A 17,081-nucleotide genomic window follows, 5' to 3' on the forward strand; every position below is an offset into this window, starting at 1 on the left:
GAAGAGGGAGGGTGCAAAAGTAGTAAAAAGTTTTCTGTGCTGCATCTCCTAGAGGTACAGAATATCAGCCACAGTTTTCACTAGTCTTTCTTCCTCCTCTTTCCAGCTATGTGAGAGTAAATTGGGTTGTTTCCTGACTTGTGTATCAACAGAACTTTTAGCTAAATTTCCATTGTAGAAACTTTGACTAAAGATGCTGTATAAGTGAGAATTAACCTAGCTTGATTATCAGATCCCAAGTTTAGTATGCATGGTTGACTATGAGAAAACATATGATTTTATGAGTCAATTGAGCCAGTCTGGCCTGCAAGCATTGAGAGAAAACTGAACCTCACAATATAATTTTACAGTGTCACATTTCAGTGTAGAATCACATTGTAAATGAATTCATTTCAGGCTCTGATTGAAGGCAACTTACCAAAGAACACCCACTAAAGGCACATCTGTTTGCTCCTTAATAGCTAGGACAAACAGGAGAGTGACCAACTGGGCAATCTTGTAACCTAAGGACTCTCTTTGTTTTAAGTTTAAGCTAAGGCAGGAAGTATTCACTGTTGCTCTGTAAATCTAGGCATCCATGAATGAATGTGGGATTGAGGCAACTAGAAGAGAAGCTTGTAACTGGGTATTTTTAAGCTTGTGTGTCTTAATAGTTACTAATTGTTTCACAGAAGGTACACTGCAGATTTTTTCAGTTTGTTTTTGTTTAAATCAATACTTGCAATGTAGATTCACAGGATTAACTAATGTTTTGGGTTGGGTTAAACCCCGTTGAAACTGGTGGATGTAACAGCTGCCACTCATTTGGGATAAATGTTAGAAACAATTATGTTTCTTTGTGGAACCAGATAGCTGAAACATCAGAGGCGTCTGCCCAAAACAAAGCCATGTGCAAGGCTGCAGTAGAAGCTGAATCATGTGACCCAAGTGGGTTCCACAGTGGTCTAATAAACTAAAAGGTGGATGGGGAGAGAGGGATTGGAATGATGTGTCTGTGTGTGAGAGAGTCAGGAAAAACAGAGAAGCAGCAAAAGTCAAACACAGCCAGAACAAGAAGTGTTTGGAATGTGGCTCTGAGAAAAAGCCCAGAGAGAGAGGTTTTGGGCTACTCCTGTTTGGAGGTGGGGTAGATGCACAGTAGCAGGGTCCACACGGACACTTAGGATGAAGCAGGCTAGTGAGGGGTAGATTTACACCCTTTACTGCTGACTAAGTGCTTCTATCGACAAACCCATAGAGCAGCTTCAGGGCTGCTCTAAATTGCATCCAGGCGCTCACATCCCCACAGGACTATTATGGCGGCTGGGGATAGCAGAAGCATTGCAGCCCTGCCCCTTTTCCCCATCCTTATCTTCCACGTGTCCCTTTCGCTGGGAATTGCAAAGTGGATGGTATAGATCTGTGCCAGAGAGGCTGGTTATGCTGACTTCATGATCCCTTTGTGACAAGGGCAGCAGAAAACCAGAGACTCTAGCACAAAATCTACAAATCAAAATCTATGCTCTGTGGTTGCCTGCCATTGATCTGCATAACAAAACCACCAGACAAATTGGCATGAGTAGTCTCCGTTCAAGAGAGGCACAGAACTGGAATATACAGTGGATTGAAGGTCAAAACGTAAATGTATTGGTAGAGTTCTTAGGTAAATTTGCAGTTTGTGCCTGCCCTAGGCAGTAATTAAATTCCATTGTTAAGAATGGAAGCTTTAGGCATTTTAACTTTCTATATATAAAAATATCAGTTTTAAATTATTTACATAACCCCTAATTGCTACCGTGACATAATGGAAATAACTCTGCTAACCATTCTATTGCACAGCTTACCATACTTCTTTAAAATGAAGGGTGAGAACTTCATTTCTGCAGAGTCTATACACTGATGCTTCGCTGTGCAGATTTGAGTGCTTTTTCCTGATGTTATCTTAAGAACAGCTGGGTAAAGAGCATAGTGGCCATAGGTTTATCCCCCTAGAACAGTGGTCTCCAACGTTTTTACGTTTTTACAAAAAGATCACTTTTTGAATCTAAGGGCAACCCAGGATCTACCCCATCCCTTCCCCAAAGCCCCACTCACTCCATCCCCACCTCTCTCTGTCACTTGCTCTCCCCCACCCTCACTCACTTTCACTGGGCTGGGGCAAGAGGTTGGGGTTCAGGAGGGGGTGCAGGCTCTGGGCTGGGGCCGAGGGTTTGCAGTGTGGGAGGGGGCTCTGGGCTGAGCCTGGAGCAGAAGGTTGGGGTGCAGGAGGGGGTGAGGGGTACAAGCTCTAGGAGAGAGTTTGGGTGTAGGAGGGGGCTCTGGGCTGGGGCAGAGTGTTGGGGTGCAGAAGGGGTTATGGGGTTGCTGGCTCTGGGAGGGGATTCGGGATGGGGTAGAGTGTTGGGGTGCAGGAGGGGATTTGGGGTGATGGCTCTGGGAGAGGGCTCAGGGTGGGATTTGGGGTGCAGGAGGGGTGTGGTGTCCTGGCTCCGGGAAGGAGCTCAGGGATGGGGGTTGCGGTGTGGCCTCTTGCTGGGCAGCACTTACCCCCAGCAGCTCCCAGTTGGCGGTGCAGCAAGGCTAAGGCAGGCTCTCTGCCAACACTCCCCTGTGGCCCCTGGGGAGGAGCGGGGGGCACGTGGCTCTATGTGTGGGCCCCTCTCGGCATGCACCACCCCAGCAGCTCTCCCGGCCAAGGGAGCTGTGGGGGCGGTGCTTGCAGGCAGGAGCAGCGCACGAAGGGAGACCCTTGCACCCCCCAACCCCCCCGGCCGCAGGGCTGTGCTGGCCGCTTTCGGGAGCGGCGTGGGGCTGGGGTTGGCAGGGGAGTCTGCCTTAGTGGCAGTCACACTGCACTGCCAGAGATCTCCATTGACTGGGAGATCCTCTAGGCTGGTGGCCACTGCCCTAGAAGCTTATATGGAGTATCTTGCTTTCACAGCGTTTAAGAAAAGGAATATAAAATTCATGCTTTTCAGGCATAAGCCAACCACTAGTTCAGTTGGGTTAAGACGAAATTTCCTCTGTCAGCAATCTGTTTAGGGCCCAATTGCGTCTGTCTCTAATGCAACTATGCAGGAGAACAAGACTGCACTGCATAACTGTGCTGGGAATCCTTGGAACTTGGGTCCAGGGATGAAGGAGAGAGCAAATGGTGTTCACTTGGTACCACTTCCCTACTCCCTCTAAGCAGGTGCACAAGAAGTAGGGCACAAGGAGGGCAGGGAAAACTAAACCATGGAAGATTTCAAAAAAGTCATGTAGGAGCTCAGGACATGTGTAATTCTCTCTGTGCAAGGCAGTATGAGACTGAGAAAAAGCTTGAGCTCACTTGGACTAGTACCTAAAAATACTGGAATTCCCCTGACCATTCTTACATATTTAAGAGTGATGTAAATGAAAACTCATCAAGTTAGAGATTGAAAAAGACTTTTTCAAAGTGGATAAAGTCAGAGTATGTTAACAAAAATTTTTCAGAAACGCTAAGAGTTCCCTTTCATCTAATCTTGGGAACACAGCTTTAAGAGGTAAAGTATACAGCTTTCACAAAAAATTGCTCTGCTTAGATTTGAGATAAAGAAAACAGGGAAAGCAGACAAAGATGTTCATTTACAAAAACGATACATACAGCAATCCCTTTGTTTTTGTACCATGAAATATACATATTTGTAGAGGGAAACTGGCAAAGAATGCAATTAGCGCTACAAAATGTACACATATATGTGTGGGTGATGGTTGAACCACCAGGCTTTAGAGGCATTCTCATGCTTGTGCGTGCATTTGTGTTCTCTCGCTCTATTGTCTTTCCATTATTTAGGCTAGAGAGCAGAAGCCTGAGTGACTCTGCAGCCTGGTGGTTAGACCACTCACCCATGATGTGGAAGACCTAGGATCTAGTCCCTCTGGTCTAATGGGTCTTTCATTATTTATCCACAGTGCAACAGCTTTAACAGGAGAGAGGGAGGGACTCCCTACATCAGAATATCCCACAGATCACTGGTTAGAGCACTCACCCTAGTAGCAGATCCTTGTTTAAATTGCTTCTCCTCCATAAGTGGAGGGGGGACTGGAGCAGGGGGTCTCCCACCTCCCAGGAGAGTACCCTAACCACTGGATTACATGTTACGAGGGTGGTCCTCCCTACTCACCCCAGTATGATGCTGGCAGATCAGGTGCCAGCTCATGCCAAGACCCCCATGCCTCAATTGAATACTGACAAATATGTAGCTGGAATCAGTCTGGCTCACCTGTGTGTTAGTATTGTTAAAATAGGAATTAGAATGAAAAGAATGTGTTTAGTGCTTAGACTTTATGGAGTGCTTGTAAGATGCTGCATGCATTAATCTCATTTAACATCTGTATCCCATATTAAAAGATGATAATTGAGCATTTGTAGTGTAAGCTTCTGTAACTGTGTAAATCAACAGACAGGAGAGTGTGAAATGCTGGTGGCCAATGAAGGTGTCATGTCCTGCCCAGCAGGGAAGACTCATCAACACCAGATGGAACGATTGTGGAACATTAGACAATGAAATAATTTGTTGATTTCTCTCCCATAAAGATGAGTTATGCAAGTGAATTCCTCAGAGCTCAAGTGGGGAAGGGAATAAAAACTCCTAACAAGAAGTTAGTTTAATTGTATCTCTATGCTGGACTCTGAGGGGTAAGCTTTCTAGGCATAAGCAAGAGAACCCCAGTGCTTAGCCTGGATTAGCCCTAAAGGACATATAGAATTTGCTTCTATTATCTTCTGAAACTTAAGATTGCAACTCAATTTATGTGTATGTCTTCTGGTTTAGCCTTGTAAAGATCTCTCATTTCCTTTTCCTGTACAATAAATCTTTAGATTGTTTATTATAGGATTGGCTACAAGCATTGTCTTTGGTGTGAGATCTAAGGTGCAATTGTCTGGGGGTAAGTGACTGGTTCTTTGAGGCTGGGAGCAACCTTAATATTTCTGTGATCCTTGGTGTAAAGGACAATCTAGCAAAGGTAGACTTACCTGGGCAGCAAGACAGAATAGAGTACCCAAGGGGACTGTATGTGGCTTCATGTTAAGGCTGTTATAGTACATGAGGAGTTTACACTTGATAATTGGCTGGTGAAATCTAATTATAGAACTCACAACTAATGTGGGGTTTGTGCCCTGCTTCTTGACAGTCTCCCCTGAGGTTGGGTACTTATGCTCTTGAGCCACTGCAGGACGAATTGACAGCTGTTTTCTTGCTAAAATGGCACAGAGTGCTCTAACTCAAGAGGTTTTCTTGACTTACACAGATAGGTGCTTCCCTGTAGACTAGTTTTAGGTGCTTATCTCTGTGAGAAGTGGGGCTTAGAACACACACCTCTGGTCAGCATTTCCCATTGGCTAGCTTATGCTGTTCCCTGCAGAGCCTGCTGGCCTTTGTGAATGGCAGTCTAAGGTGCCTATCTCTCCCTATTCATGTGCAGGAGCCTAGGTGCCTAATTCAGACTTCGAATTGCGGTGATTCATCCAGGTGCTCAAAGTTTGGCGTTGTGATGCTCAGTGTCACAACATCTAAATCCTTTCGAGCATTCAGACCTTGCTTCATCCTTGAAGGTGCTTTCTAACGTCCTGATTAGTATTAAAAGTTACAAGGAATGCATGTTGAAAAGCCATTTGCAAATTTTTAAAATATGAATGAAGCAAGTTCTATGTCATTTAATTCAAATAATTTTTCTCCTCTGCATATTTTACCTTAATTTGAGTCGTGATAGTACCACTCGATACAAATAACTTGCAGAAAAGTGCTTTCTTCGCCCAACAGGTAATATAATAGGATGAATTGCTCCTACAACATATCCTTTGATGTAATACTCTTCCACTTTTGTTGCTATATCCAACACAGAACTGATTTTGATAACTTCTGGATTCGAGGACACTAAAGGAATTGAATGAACAGAAAACATGGACATTATGCACAAGTGTTACTCAGTATGCAGATGTTCATACATACAAATAAGCTACTTACCTATATCTTAATGTAGCACAAAAGATATAATACATCTATATTCCCCAATGTACATATATACAAAATATAGCGGATGCATAGTTGACCAGGAATTATACAGGGATAATAAAAACAGTGATAAAGTTATACATCTTACAAAATAGAAAGATCAGAGTAACTTTAAATCAGTTTGGCATCAATTTAATGATCTGTCTGGCTTTATTAATAGAGCGTAAAAGCTGTGTCAGCATCTATACCTCCAACAATCCTTCCTGATGAAAAGGAAGATGACAAAAAGGGAACATAATAAAAACTCTGTTTCTAAACTGGGATTCAGGCTTGTCTACATGAAAGAGTTGCATTGGTTTAACTTGAATCAGTTGTTAACCCAATTTGGCTAAAATATTGCAAACCTATGTGTGGACACTTTTATTTTGGTTTAAGAGTAACTTATTCCTAATCAATTTAAGCTAAACTGAAATAAGTGTGGTTTAGAGCAAAATAAGTGTCCATGTGGAGTCTTGTTCCAGTTTAACAAAACCAGTTTAAAAATCACACTTTTAGTTAAACAGAGCACCTTTCTTGTGTAGACAAGACCTCAGACACTAATATCCTTATCCCATCCCAAAGTAAATCAAATGGTGTGCAGCAAGGGGCCAAACTATGCCATCAGTTTTTAGCAGAATTCCCCTTGGTCACACTGGGGAGTTGTGTTCAAACTGTGAAGGCTCAATATAGTCTCATTTTCAGGTTGAATTAGCAGAAACACAAACGAGTACTTTTGGAGGCACATTTTATTTTGCAAAAAGAACAGGAGTACTTGTGGCACCTTAGAGACTAACCAATTTATTTGAGCATAAGCTTTCGTGGTCTACAGCCCACTTCATCGGATGCATAGAATGGAACATATAGTAAGAAGACATATATACATACATAAAGAGAACATGAAAAAGTGGAGTAAGAGGCTAATTAATTAAGATGAGCTATTATCAGCAGGAGAAAACAACTTCTGTAGTGATAATCAAGATGGCCCATTTTAGACAGTTGACAAGAAGGTGTGAGGATACTTAACATGGGGAAATAGATTCAATGTGTGTAATGACCCAGCCGCTCCCAGTCTCTATTCTAACCCAAGTATCTAGTTTGCATATTAATATGAACAGAGACTGGGAGTGGCTGTGTCATTACCACTCTTCTCACTTACAGCCCCAGATACAGTTGTCAGTATCATGTTTTCTATGCCACTGCACAACTGTGAATTCTAGAGAGGAGATTGTTTTGACTGGAATTTGACACTCTCCAGCAGGAACACCTGCTGCAAATCTTTTAGTTCATTTTAGAGTTCTTACAGTTCCTAGTTTTTTCACTATGCTTTTGGTGGATGAAGAGATGGAAGGGACAATGTTGTTCAATAGTATCAATGTGTGACTCAGATTGGAATTAAACATCGAAACCACGATGGTAGTTTTTAGATTTAAAAAGCACTTGTAAGAGTTGGTTTAGGATTTTCCTCTTTGTCTCTCCCTCTCAAAAGAAAATAACTTAAGTTGAAACGAGTTCACTCTCCTTTGATTTTACATCAGCCTCTTTGATATAAAGGGGAAAAAGTACATAAAAGCACAATGATAAAAACACCACTTTGAAAATATATTCCTTATGGTTCAATTCAGGTTCCCCATCTCCCTCTTCTTAATCACCTCCCCAGAAAAGAGATGTGCTGTAGCACATGTTACTCATGGCACCATGTCTTCTCCCCACATGTAAAGGGTCTGTCTAACATACAAGTCAGAGAGTGTGCACCTATTTTCCATATCTCATGTAAACACACATGTAGAATATGATACTGACCAGGACACTCCATTTCATCAGCCTTTTGGGATCTGGTGGTTAAGATTAAATTTATGATGTTCAATCTTAGCTCTAAGAAAAGGAGTACTTGTGGCACCTTAGAGACTAAAGTACTTAGAGACACAAGTACTCCTTTTCTTTTTGCGAATACAGACTAACACGGCTGTTACTCTGAAACCAATCTTAGCTCTGCCACTAATCTGCAGTGTGGTCTGCAAAGTCTCAATCTATCTGTGCCTGGTTCTCCTATGTAAACTGGGGATGATATCATATGTATATCACAGGTTTTTTTTAACGACTAATTAGTTAATGTTTGTACAGTACTTTGAAAAATTAAATACTAAGTATTATTGAAGTAATTACAAAGTATTATTAAATCCTATCCTGGGGGAAAGCCTAATGCCTGATGTGCCCTCTGCCACAGGAATCTTGCTGGCACAGGGCAGATTTCTGACAACAGCTGGACAATATACTGTGGGGAACATTTTTTTGCGCCTCTGGGCAGGAACAACATGCATCCCCATATATGCACTGATGGCAGAATGGGCACTAGCAGACACAAATCTAGATACTCCCACTAATACAAACTATGTTACCTTGGGGACATGATGCAAGGGCTGTTGTGTTATCCGGCTATACCTTACAATTCACTGTTGTACAGTGCAAATGAAACATTTCTTGCTAGATCTGTAGAGGTGCGGTGTAGGAAAAGAGGCTCATTTCAAATATCTTCTCCACCGCACCCCTTGCATGCTAGATGACAGAATTTAGCCCTAAGTGAACCGAGCTATAAAATTCCTAACCATAGTTCCTTTAAGCACATTCTGCATAATGAAGCCAATGGACATGTTCAGGTTTACTGCAACACATATGGTGTAACTTAGACTGCATGCCACAGCCAAAAAAGCAGGTTTGTGTAAAACATGGCCCACTTCCATCATGTTGCAAACTGTTGCAACTATTCTAAAATTTAAACAGAATTTCTATCTTGTTGTGTTCGCTCACAACAGCCAATCACAACTGTTACAATAATATAACCCAGAAGTTTGAAATGTTAAAAGGTGATAGCAAATTAATTTGTATATACATTTGTGTTTATCCAAAGTGATAGATGCTTTTTATTGTTTGAAATTTCAGCATGCTGATACGAAGAACATAGACACAGGTTTCCTCTTTCTATTAAAAAGAGATGTGAAGGAGGCATAAAGCATTATAGTGAGTGTGGGAAAATTCTAGTGATCCCCAGTTACATGTTTTAGTTGACCTTCCAAAATACTTTAGTCAAGCTGCTTATGTGAGACACACTTCATAGCTGCGGAGATAAAATTGGCACTAAGAAATGGACACTTAAAACCACAGTTGGGTAGATTCTCTACTTTATTCCACTCCCTTTATTCCACTCAAGTGGTGCAAAGTGAAGACTGATTGCATCTTCCTACCTAGGGATTTTTCTGGTGTGGGGGAGCATCCAGTGGCCATTGATCCAGTTCTTAGGCCACCATCCCTGGAGCATGTTAGGGACAAGAACGAGAGGCCAGATCACAATGTACTCTAGCTCTGCTTAGCTGGTTGATAGTTCCTAGGCTGCTCTAACTGGTGTAAAGGCTTGATAGAGAATCAAGTGAGTTTTAATAGTCTCCTTGATAAGCCCTTCATTCTGTTTCTTTGAGCATAAACTTGTTGAGTTAAACTCTGCACTAGCTTAAATTTAATGTAACTGTGCTTGTTATACCTTCATCCCAATATACAATAATATATGTAAAGTGGGGATAGAAAGGGTGTAAAAGTAAGATTTTAAAAAGTTTTTTACTTGGGACCAGATCAGGTACTTAGGTGTAAAAATTCACACAATGAGCAGTACATGTTGGGCACGATCTTCTTTTTCCTCAACGAGTAGAAACTGAAAGTGTTATGAAGACAGCACTCAGGTCTCTGACAGCATGAGATTCATGTTGCTCAGAAGTGATACAAGCTGGTTGATCATAAACTATATTAACTGAGCTCTTAATATAGCTCCCTTTATCCCAAAGGTACTGGTGCAATAAGATGCAGGATGGAGCTGATAGTTTATATGAAGGAAAAAGGTACAGGTTCAAAACAGGCCCTACAGTAAATTGGCCACTCCCTGTATTCCATGAACAAAAACAAAGTTCACTATAATTTAGAATTTTCCTAGTAAAAGAGGGCGAGAGCAAGTGTGTACTGAGATTGTGTGTGTGTGTGTGTGTGTGTATGAACGTAGCTCTGAAAGGCAGAGGTATATGAGAATATAAAATATATGCATGCAACTGACATTGTTTTACACAGATAGGCCTACATTTTCAAACTTAGTTGCCTAAAGCTAGGCTCTTAACTCTATTTTTAGGCAACTAACTGAAAGTGACCTGAATTCCAATGTTGTTGAGCACCCATAATTCCCAGTGAAGTGAATGCAAGCTACAGGTACTAGGCAGCACTGAATATCAAATAACTTTTAGTAAAGTACCTAATATGGATTCATGAGTCTAGTAATATGCGCCATGGTTTGAAAATGTGACCATAATTTTTTTGCAATGTGACACTGGTTATTACATATGATGATGCTAAAAGAACCACCTTTTTTCCCCCACACCTTACTAAGTACATATTTAGTTTAACATTGAAAACAACTAACTTCTTTAAAACAAATCCCTTCCAGAGTGTTTTCATAAACTTGTATGTGCATAAAAATATGATTTAGAACACAATGAACTATTTAGGAACTCCAAACAAACTTCAGAGTCAAGGAAAGAAGTTTTATTATCCTACACATTCGTAGCAATACAGCAGCAGGTAGTTAATTTATGTATTACACAACCCAGCTCTAGTCTTGGAGTATATTGTTACTACTACTTCTCAATACAAAGAAGTTTTGTTTCCTGAACCGAACACGTGAATGAACAACTCCTCTTTCTAATTAAAAGCTAAAAATACTGTTGGTTGTCAAGTACTATAATTTAGTACAATGCTATGTTTTCTATTCATCAAGTCATGCAGCTTACTTAATCATCAACACTTCAATATGTATAAACATGAACATTAATGTAATCTGGCAGTTCAAAGACCTAGTTCAATAGAGGTCTGACTTTTATATTTATTAAAATATTCCTGTACCAAGTCACATAACAGATAACATCACAATTTCCCCCCTTTTGACTCTTTCCATTTATCAGCGTATTTACTTTAAATCCCTACCAACAAGAACATCTCGTAAAACTGTTAGTTATAAAATGTGCAGTCTTACAAAGTAACTGCAGCACAGAGCTGTCTGTTGTCAGAGGGCAGCCATCTGGACTTGTTTATTTGTGTTTTCAACTTTCTGGAACAGGGAATTACTCTGTCAGAGACAGGGAACCATGTAAATGGAAGTACCCCACAGCGCACTGTCTGCCTCTAATTGTACACAGAGATTTTAATTTTATTTCAGGCACAATTTTAAAAGACCAGTAAGCAGTTACAAAGTAAGAGGTAGAAAGAAAGATTTAAAAATAGGCTCATTAATAACTAATCTATAAGACTCTCACTAAAATATCTGCCATAAGGCTAAAAAAGGGTTTCCTTATAGCATTTAAAAAACTATTTCCATATAAAGTAATGAGCTATGACTATAGGTTTTTGGAAGCTGAATAATTTTAAAAAAAGAGTTATTCATTTAGGGCCAGATTCCACCATTTCATGCTGAATGTACTTACTTTTGAGAGTAGCCACACTAAATGCATGTGTGTGTGTGTGTTACTCAAAATCAATAAGGATGGCAGAATCTGGCTCACCGGAATCTAGGAAAATCTTTCAAGCAATTTCTGTCCAGTTTCCTTAAAAGGACAACTGTGTAACTTTTTTTTGTTTAATATGTAAGAAGTTGCAACTTTATTTTTTATCTGAGGACCTTAGATTTAAAATTTCCAACTAAAAGGCTGGTATGATTAGCTTTGATAAGGTAAATGAACTTCACTTTCTCTTATTTGAATCAGAAGAAATAAAAATAGTAAAATGTAGTTCCTTCTTTAGCAAGAACTTATAAGATAAAATAGAAGAAAAATACCTTCTAAAGTAAAATCCAGCAGTACATATTCATAAGCAGAGTCAGTCTTTGTTTCCACTTGCGGTCTCTTCAACGTAGAAAATATTTTTCCAGGGCTGCTATCATCTGGGTCTTCTAGCTTTCGTAGTCCGCACCCCATGGCAAGATCTGCAAAGGAAAAATCACAGGAAAGGGGGTGGGGAAAGCAGCAAGTTCTGTTACTCTGAGGAAAAAAAAAAAAAGTAACAAACTTAACTGCCTTGGATTTTGTTTACTAGTAGCCAAAAATCCAAAGACAGAAAAATTTCAGTTCCCAAGTTAGAAAGTGAAGACATTTTCTATTAGTTTTTTCATATAAGCATTGCACCCGTAATGACTTCAAGCTACTAACTCATCAAGAGTGGGCTTGATTTTACAGAAACGTACAAGCTGCTACAACTTAGCAAAGATTTTCCATGCCACGTCAATTTACAGCCAGCCCCCCCATCAGCATTCTGTTGCAGAGGACACCAATAGTGCTTTGTCTGTCCCTCTTGGCTGACTGATAATGAGGCAAAAAAGAACTGAAATAATAAAGTTAGAAGGAAACATATATAATTACCTACTGTCAGAAGATCTATTCAGATGCAGTAGTAAATGAGAGGAAAAAGAGCAAGTCAGAATGAAAGAATGAGAAAAGAGAGTCTCAATATGGTTAGAGACGAAAATCATTTCCAGAAAGGAAGTCAGCTTCAAGAGGAAATTGCTTCTGGCATCTCAAAGGGAGGAAAGTAAATGAAAAGCAGTTTAGACTCAATTTTAGATTTGAAAGTTTGGTTCTTATTTTCTTTCCACAGGAATTTTCTTCCCAATGGAAAAGCATACATGATCATGCTGTAATAAAGAATTTTCTTGGCAAGAAGAGTATATATGATCACTGTAAAATTTATTTTAAAAAATCCAGGTTAATAAAAGACAATTCAACTTTTGTTATATTTTATTTTAAAAGGTCATACTAAAATGCACCTTATGTTAAACCGAAGAGACTGTTGTTTCAAGTTATGCAGTATGAATAAAGTTCTGTGGCCATTTCCCTTCCATTTTCCATGTACATTAAATAGTTAAGACTTTTCTTTTGTCAGACTTACTACAGTGATTAGTACAGCAATAGATTTTCATCTTAGTAAAGAGGTGCTTTTAAATCACATCACATAGCTCTATGAACCTGTAACATAAAAGAGCTTTTTACAGTGGAGAAAATGGGATATGGTGTAGCAACAATGTAGACAACAGTGACACAGTAGACCCAATTTTATCTTCAGGTGCAGGAACAGAACTCACATTGAAGTAACTGGTTCCAGTTCTGCCCTAACATACAACCCAGTGCATGCAGTTATTCAGGATGTACATCAGAGCAAAATAATAGTCAGTGATTTCAGGGGGAGATGCACACATGAAACACAAAGGACAGAATTTGGCTTAATGTGTGGTATTTTATTACATCAGGATAGCAGTTTGGAAAGGAGGGGTCTTTTGGAAAGGTCTCGTGTATTGGTTTACCCGAGCTGGTTATGGTGAGACACAGAGAGAATGGAGTTGGATTTTGCTGTCAATTTCCATACGGTGTCCTCAACAGAGCTGGGCAATTAATTTTTTCGGCAATTCCAAAAAATAGGGGGGAGGGGGGGGAATTGGTTCAGGTCAGTTTGAAGCAAACCCAACATTTTTTGGCATTTTCAGTGAATCGAAAAAGTCAGAAAAATTTTGTTTTGGGTTGTCAGAGAGAGAGAGAGAAGAGCGTGAGTACGAGCCGCTAGTCTAGTAGTTAGGACATTCACTGGGAAATGGATGTAGGGAGATACCTGGGTTCTAGTCCCTCCTGCAATGAACGTTTAAGTATGTAGACCCACCCCAGAATATCCTTTAACCTGTGGATTAGGGCAGCCACCTGGCAGGGGCAGACCTGGGTTCAAGTCTCTGCTCCGGAATGGGGATTCAAACGTAGATCATCTCCCCGTCCCAGCTGAGTGCCCTAACCATTGGGCTAAAGGTTATGAGGGGGCAGCTCCTCCTCCTCCTGTGCTTTTGGTGTGTGAATATAGACCAAAAATAAAAAAAAGATGTTTATTTAACATCAAAATTAACCGTTTTGACATTTCTGAAATCTTTTTTTTTTGTTTTGACCAGAACAATTCACTGAAATCAAAATTAATTTGTGAAATGTTTTGATTGACTTAAATCTGCATTTTTCATCAAAGAAAAGTTTTGCCAAAAAATTTCACCCAGCTATAGTCCTAACCTCTTTGGCTGACTACCAAAATCTAGTGCATTAAGTTCATATAGTTTCATGTTCTCTGATTTTATTCCTGTTCCATTGTAGTGTATATAATGTTAATACATAGTTTGTGCTTTCATTTAAGAAGTTTACCAGTAATTAGTTCAAAAAAGCCATATTCTGTGCATGCAGTCTGCTTCATGGCTACTTTGGGTCAATTAAGCCAAGGGTGGAACCAAAGATTTCTGAGATTTAGAACATACCTCAAGTACTGTAACAGAGGATCTAGAAACTGTTTTAGATCAGACTTCTTTCTCTAACTTGTGAGACTACTCCTTTAAGAAGAGACTCAACTGGTTGGAGCTAAGTGAGTCCATAAAGGGTCTTTGAGGAGGATGACCTCAAACAATCTATCCAAGCCAAGGGGAAAAAGCAACACTGGCTGGGCATCGTTGAGAATGTCTTCACACAGACTATTATAAATCACTGGTGGGCTGATGTGCAATAGACATATTACTGCAGACTGCACATATTTTAAAGCTGGACCTATCGTCCTGATTTTCCATTTTGAGATTAGGGAGTAATGGGCACCACATAATGAACTAAAGCAACCTTAAAGCTGTACTAATTTTCTAAAAACTAAACAAACTAACCTTACTAGTTCCTAAGGTTTCAGACAGATCCAAGACAAATGCAACTGGCAGGCGAAAAGTGGATAATTCCTAGACCCATAGGCAGAAAAACAAGGAATGAGAGAATATTTGGACGAAGCATCTCTCATAATTATGATCTGAATGCTCAGGTCTTTAGACAACGCAGGCACATGAATGCAAAGGTTAAGAGATCAGCATTATAATAAGAACTATATCAATCACTACTGAAATAAGACATTTAATAAAGTATAGGCATGTACAAAATATGCCTTTAGGATTCCTATTACTAAGGGTTAAATTAAAGTTGGCTTACTTTCAAAAACCTAGAGAAAAATGAACAAAAAAAGATGAAATACTGAGAAAGGCTCTCTGAAACTTTGGGCTGAAATTTGAGAGGAACTGAACAGTTAGACTGTAAATCACACTGTACAAAAGATTTACATGAGTTGAACCATACCAGACTGCAAAACTATTTCACCTTAAATTACGTTTCCCTGCTAAATTCCCTTCCAGTGTCCAAAAAGACCACTGTTTCATGATATAAGAATGATGCTGTCTGTCCAAATCAGTAGTCCTAGAATAATGAATGAAGGTAGAAAATAGCAGCACTCTGAAGTGGATGGGTACTTCAGTATTCAAATGATTTATATACAGAATTGCTCAGTATTGGCTCAGGGCCCCCCAGCAACTACTATTATTTTAACCTTCTACTAAATCTTTAAACCTAGTACTAAAAAAAATCTTTGCTTTTTCATGAACAGCAAAATAGTTCTTACACTTGTAAATGTTTTTATGAAGAACTAATGTCAATATATTTTTTAGTTAAACAAAATGTATGTTTAAAAAGCTATACCGACATGAGTTAGTTGTTTCTTTGTAGCAACATTTAAATGTATAAGAACTGTTTCATGGTTCATGAAAAAGCAAGAAATGTATTTAGTATAGGGTTTAAAGAGAATATTTCATAAGTAAAGAATGGATATTTACCCTGCAATAACTGTGGTTCTTTGAGATGACGCAGTCAGTTTGAATCACACTGGAGGTGTGCATGCACCTCATGTGCATGAACTCAGAATCTTTTGAATAGCAGTGTTAGCTGGGGCCATGCATGCACCCTGAGTCTCCTTATGACCCAGTGAGAGGGCATACAGGATGGAACGGCTGTAACACTCCTTCAGTTCCCTTGCAATTCTAAGTCCATGACTCTGACAAGTGGGGATGGAGGGTAGGTCATGGGCTCCACACCGACCACAACATCTTCAAGAGCCACAATTACTGTACAGAAAATAACTGTTCTATCTTCTCTGAGTATGTGTCAGTGTGGATCCCACTGAAGGTGACTGTCAATAAGTATCCTCTCAGGATGATGGGAATGATTAGTATCAGCTACATCAGTTAAATAGAGATTGACATACTATTCTCCCAAACTTGGTATCTTATCTAGTAGTTAAGATCAGTGCATAATGCTTGACAAATGCGAGCGGGTTGCTTCATGTGCCTTGCAGATTTCAGATATTGACACATTTCAGAAGTATGACAAGTATGTTGATTGGGCTCTGGTGGAGAGACCCTTACTAATTGGTGGGAGACCAGCTGGTAACATAGTGAAATGCAACATCCATTTTGACGGTTTTTGCAATGAAATAGCCTGACCTTTGAAGCAGCCAGCTATGGTCACAAATAGATGGAGCAGTCTAAAGGACAGAGAAAATGATAGTGGCGAGGGTAGTGGGCAAGGGTAGGGGGCCAGAAAAGAAATTGGATGGAGCAGCTATGGGTGACAAAGTACAGCAGATATTTGTTGGCTGTAATCTCTGGCCGTGCCCAATCAAAGTGGGGACAAGGCAATTTCTGGCATGGTGATGACATGACTCTCAATATCCCTGTCAAATCTGCTGCCTCTGGGTGGCAGCCTGGTGCACAGTAGAGTAGGGGGATGATCGGCACCTCCTGGTTTTAACAGGATTGCTTTCTAGGCAAGCATTCCAGTTGGTGACTGTGGAAATAAAATTATTTTATGCTTTGTGGGGACTGGTACAGGAACATCTTGGGATATAGCACTGGAGTGTAAATTCCCACAGATCTCAGCATTGCCCTTGAATCCATGAAGGAATGGAATGTCTTGTGTGTCTGGTTCCTGAAGAGCTCCATGCCCTTGAAGGGCAAGTATTCTATTGTTGCCTGGACTTCTTTTAGAATTCAAGATGCCTGTAACCAGGAGGCCCAGCACATTGTGACTACCATGGCCATGGATCAAGCAGCCATTCTGGGCTCCTCCATTGCTGTTTGTAGGGCTGTTTTTGCTACTATCTGCCCTTCTTTGATGGTGTATCTCA

General features: G+C 40.2%; 1 protein-coding gene across 2 annotated transcripts in view; it reads right to left on the reverse strand.

Annotated features, from left to right (window-relative positions):
- The window catches only part of RFTN2 (raftlin family member 2), a 51,450-nt gene extending 38,896 nt beyond the window's left edge, over positions 1-12,554 (reverse strand). The window contains exons 1-3 of one of the 2 annotated variants that reach the window (XM_048870330.2): positions 12,440-12,554; positions 11,860-12,006; positions 5,699-5,882 (exon numbers count right to left, since the gene is read on the reverse strand). In XM_048870330.2, the coding sequence (XP_048726287.1) occupies positions 5,699-5,882; positions 11,860-11,998 (323 nt within the window). In that variant the 5' untranslated portion in view covers positions 11,999-12,006; positions 12,440-12,554. Of the gene's footprint in view, positions 1-5,698; positions 5,883-11,859; positions 12,287-12,439 lie in introns of those variants that run through there. The other variant, XM_048870331.2, reaches the window with a different exon arrangement.
- Between the last annotated feature and the right edge of the window lie 4,527 nt (positions 12,555-17,081).

Source organism: Caretta caretta, chromosome 11 (genome assembly GCF_965140235.1).
Source record: "Caretta caretta isolate rCarCar2 chromosome 11, rCarCar1.hap1, whole genome shotgun sequence".
NCBI classification, from domain to species: Eukaryota; Metazoa; Chordata; order Testudines; family Cheloniidae; genus Caretta; species Caretta caretta.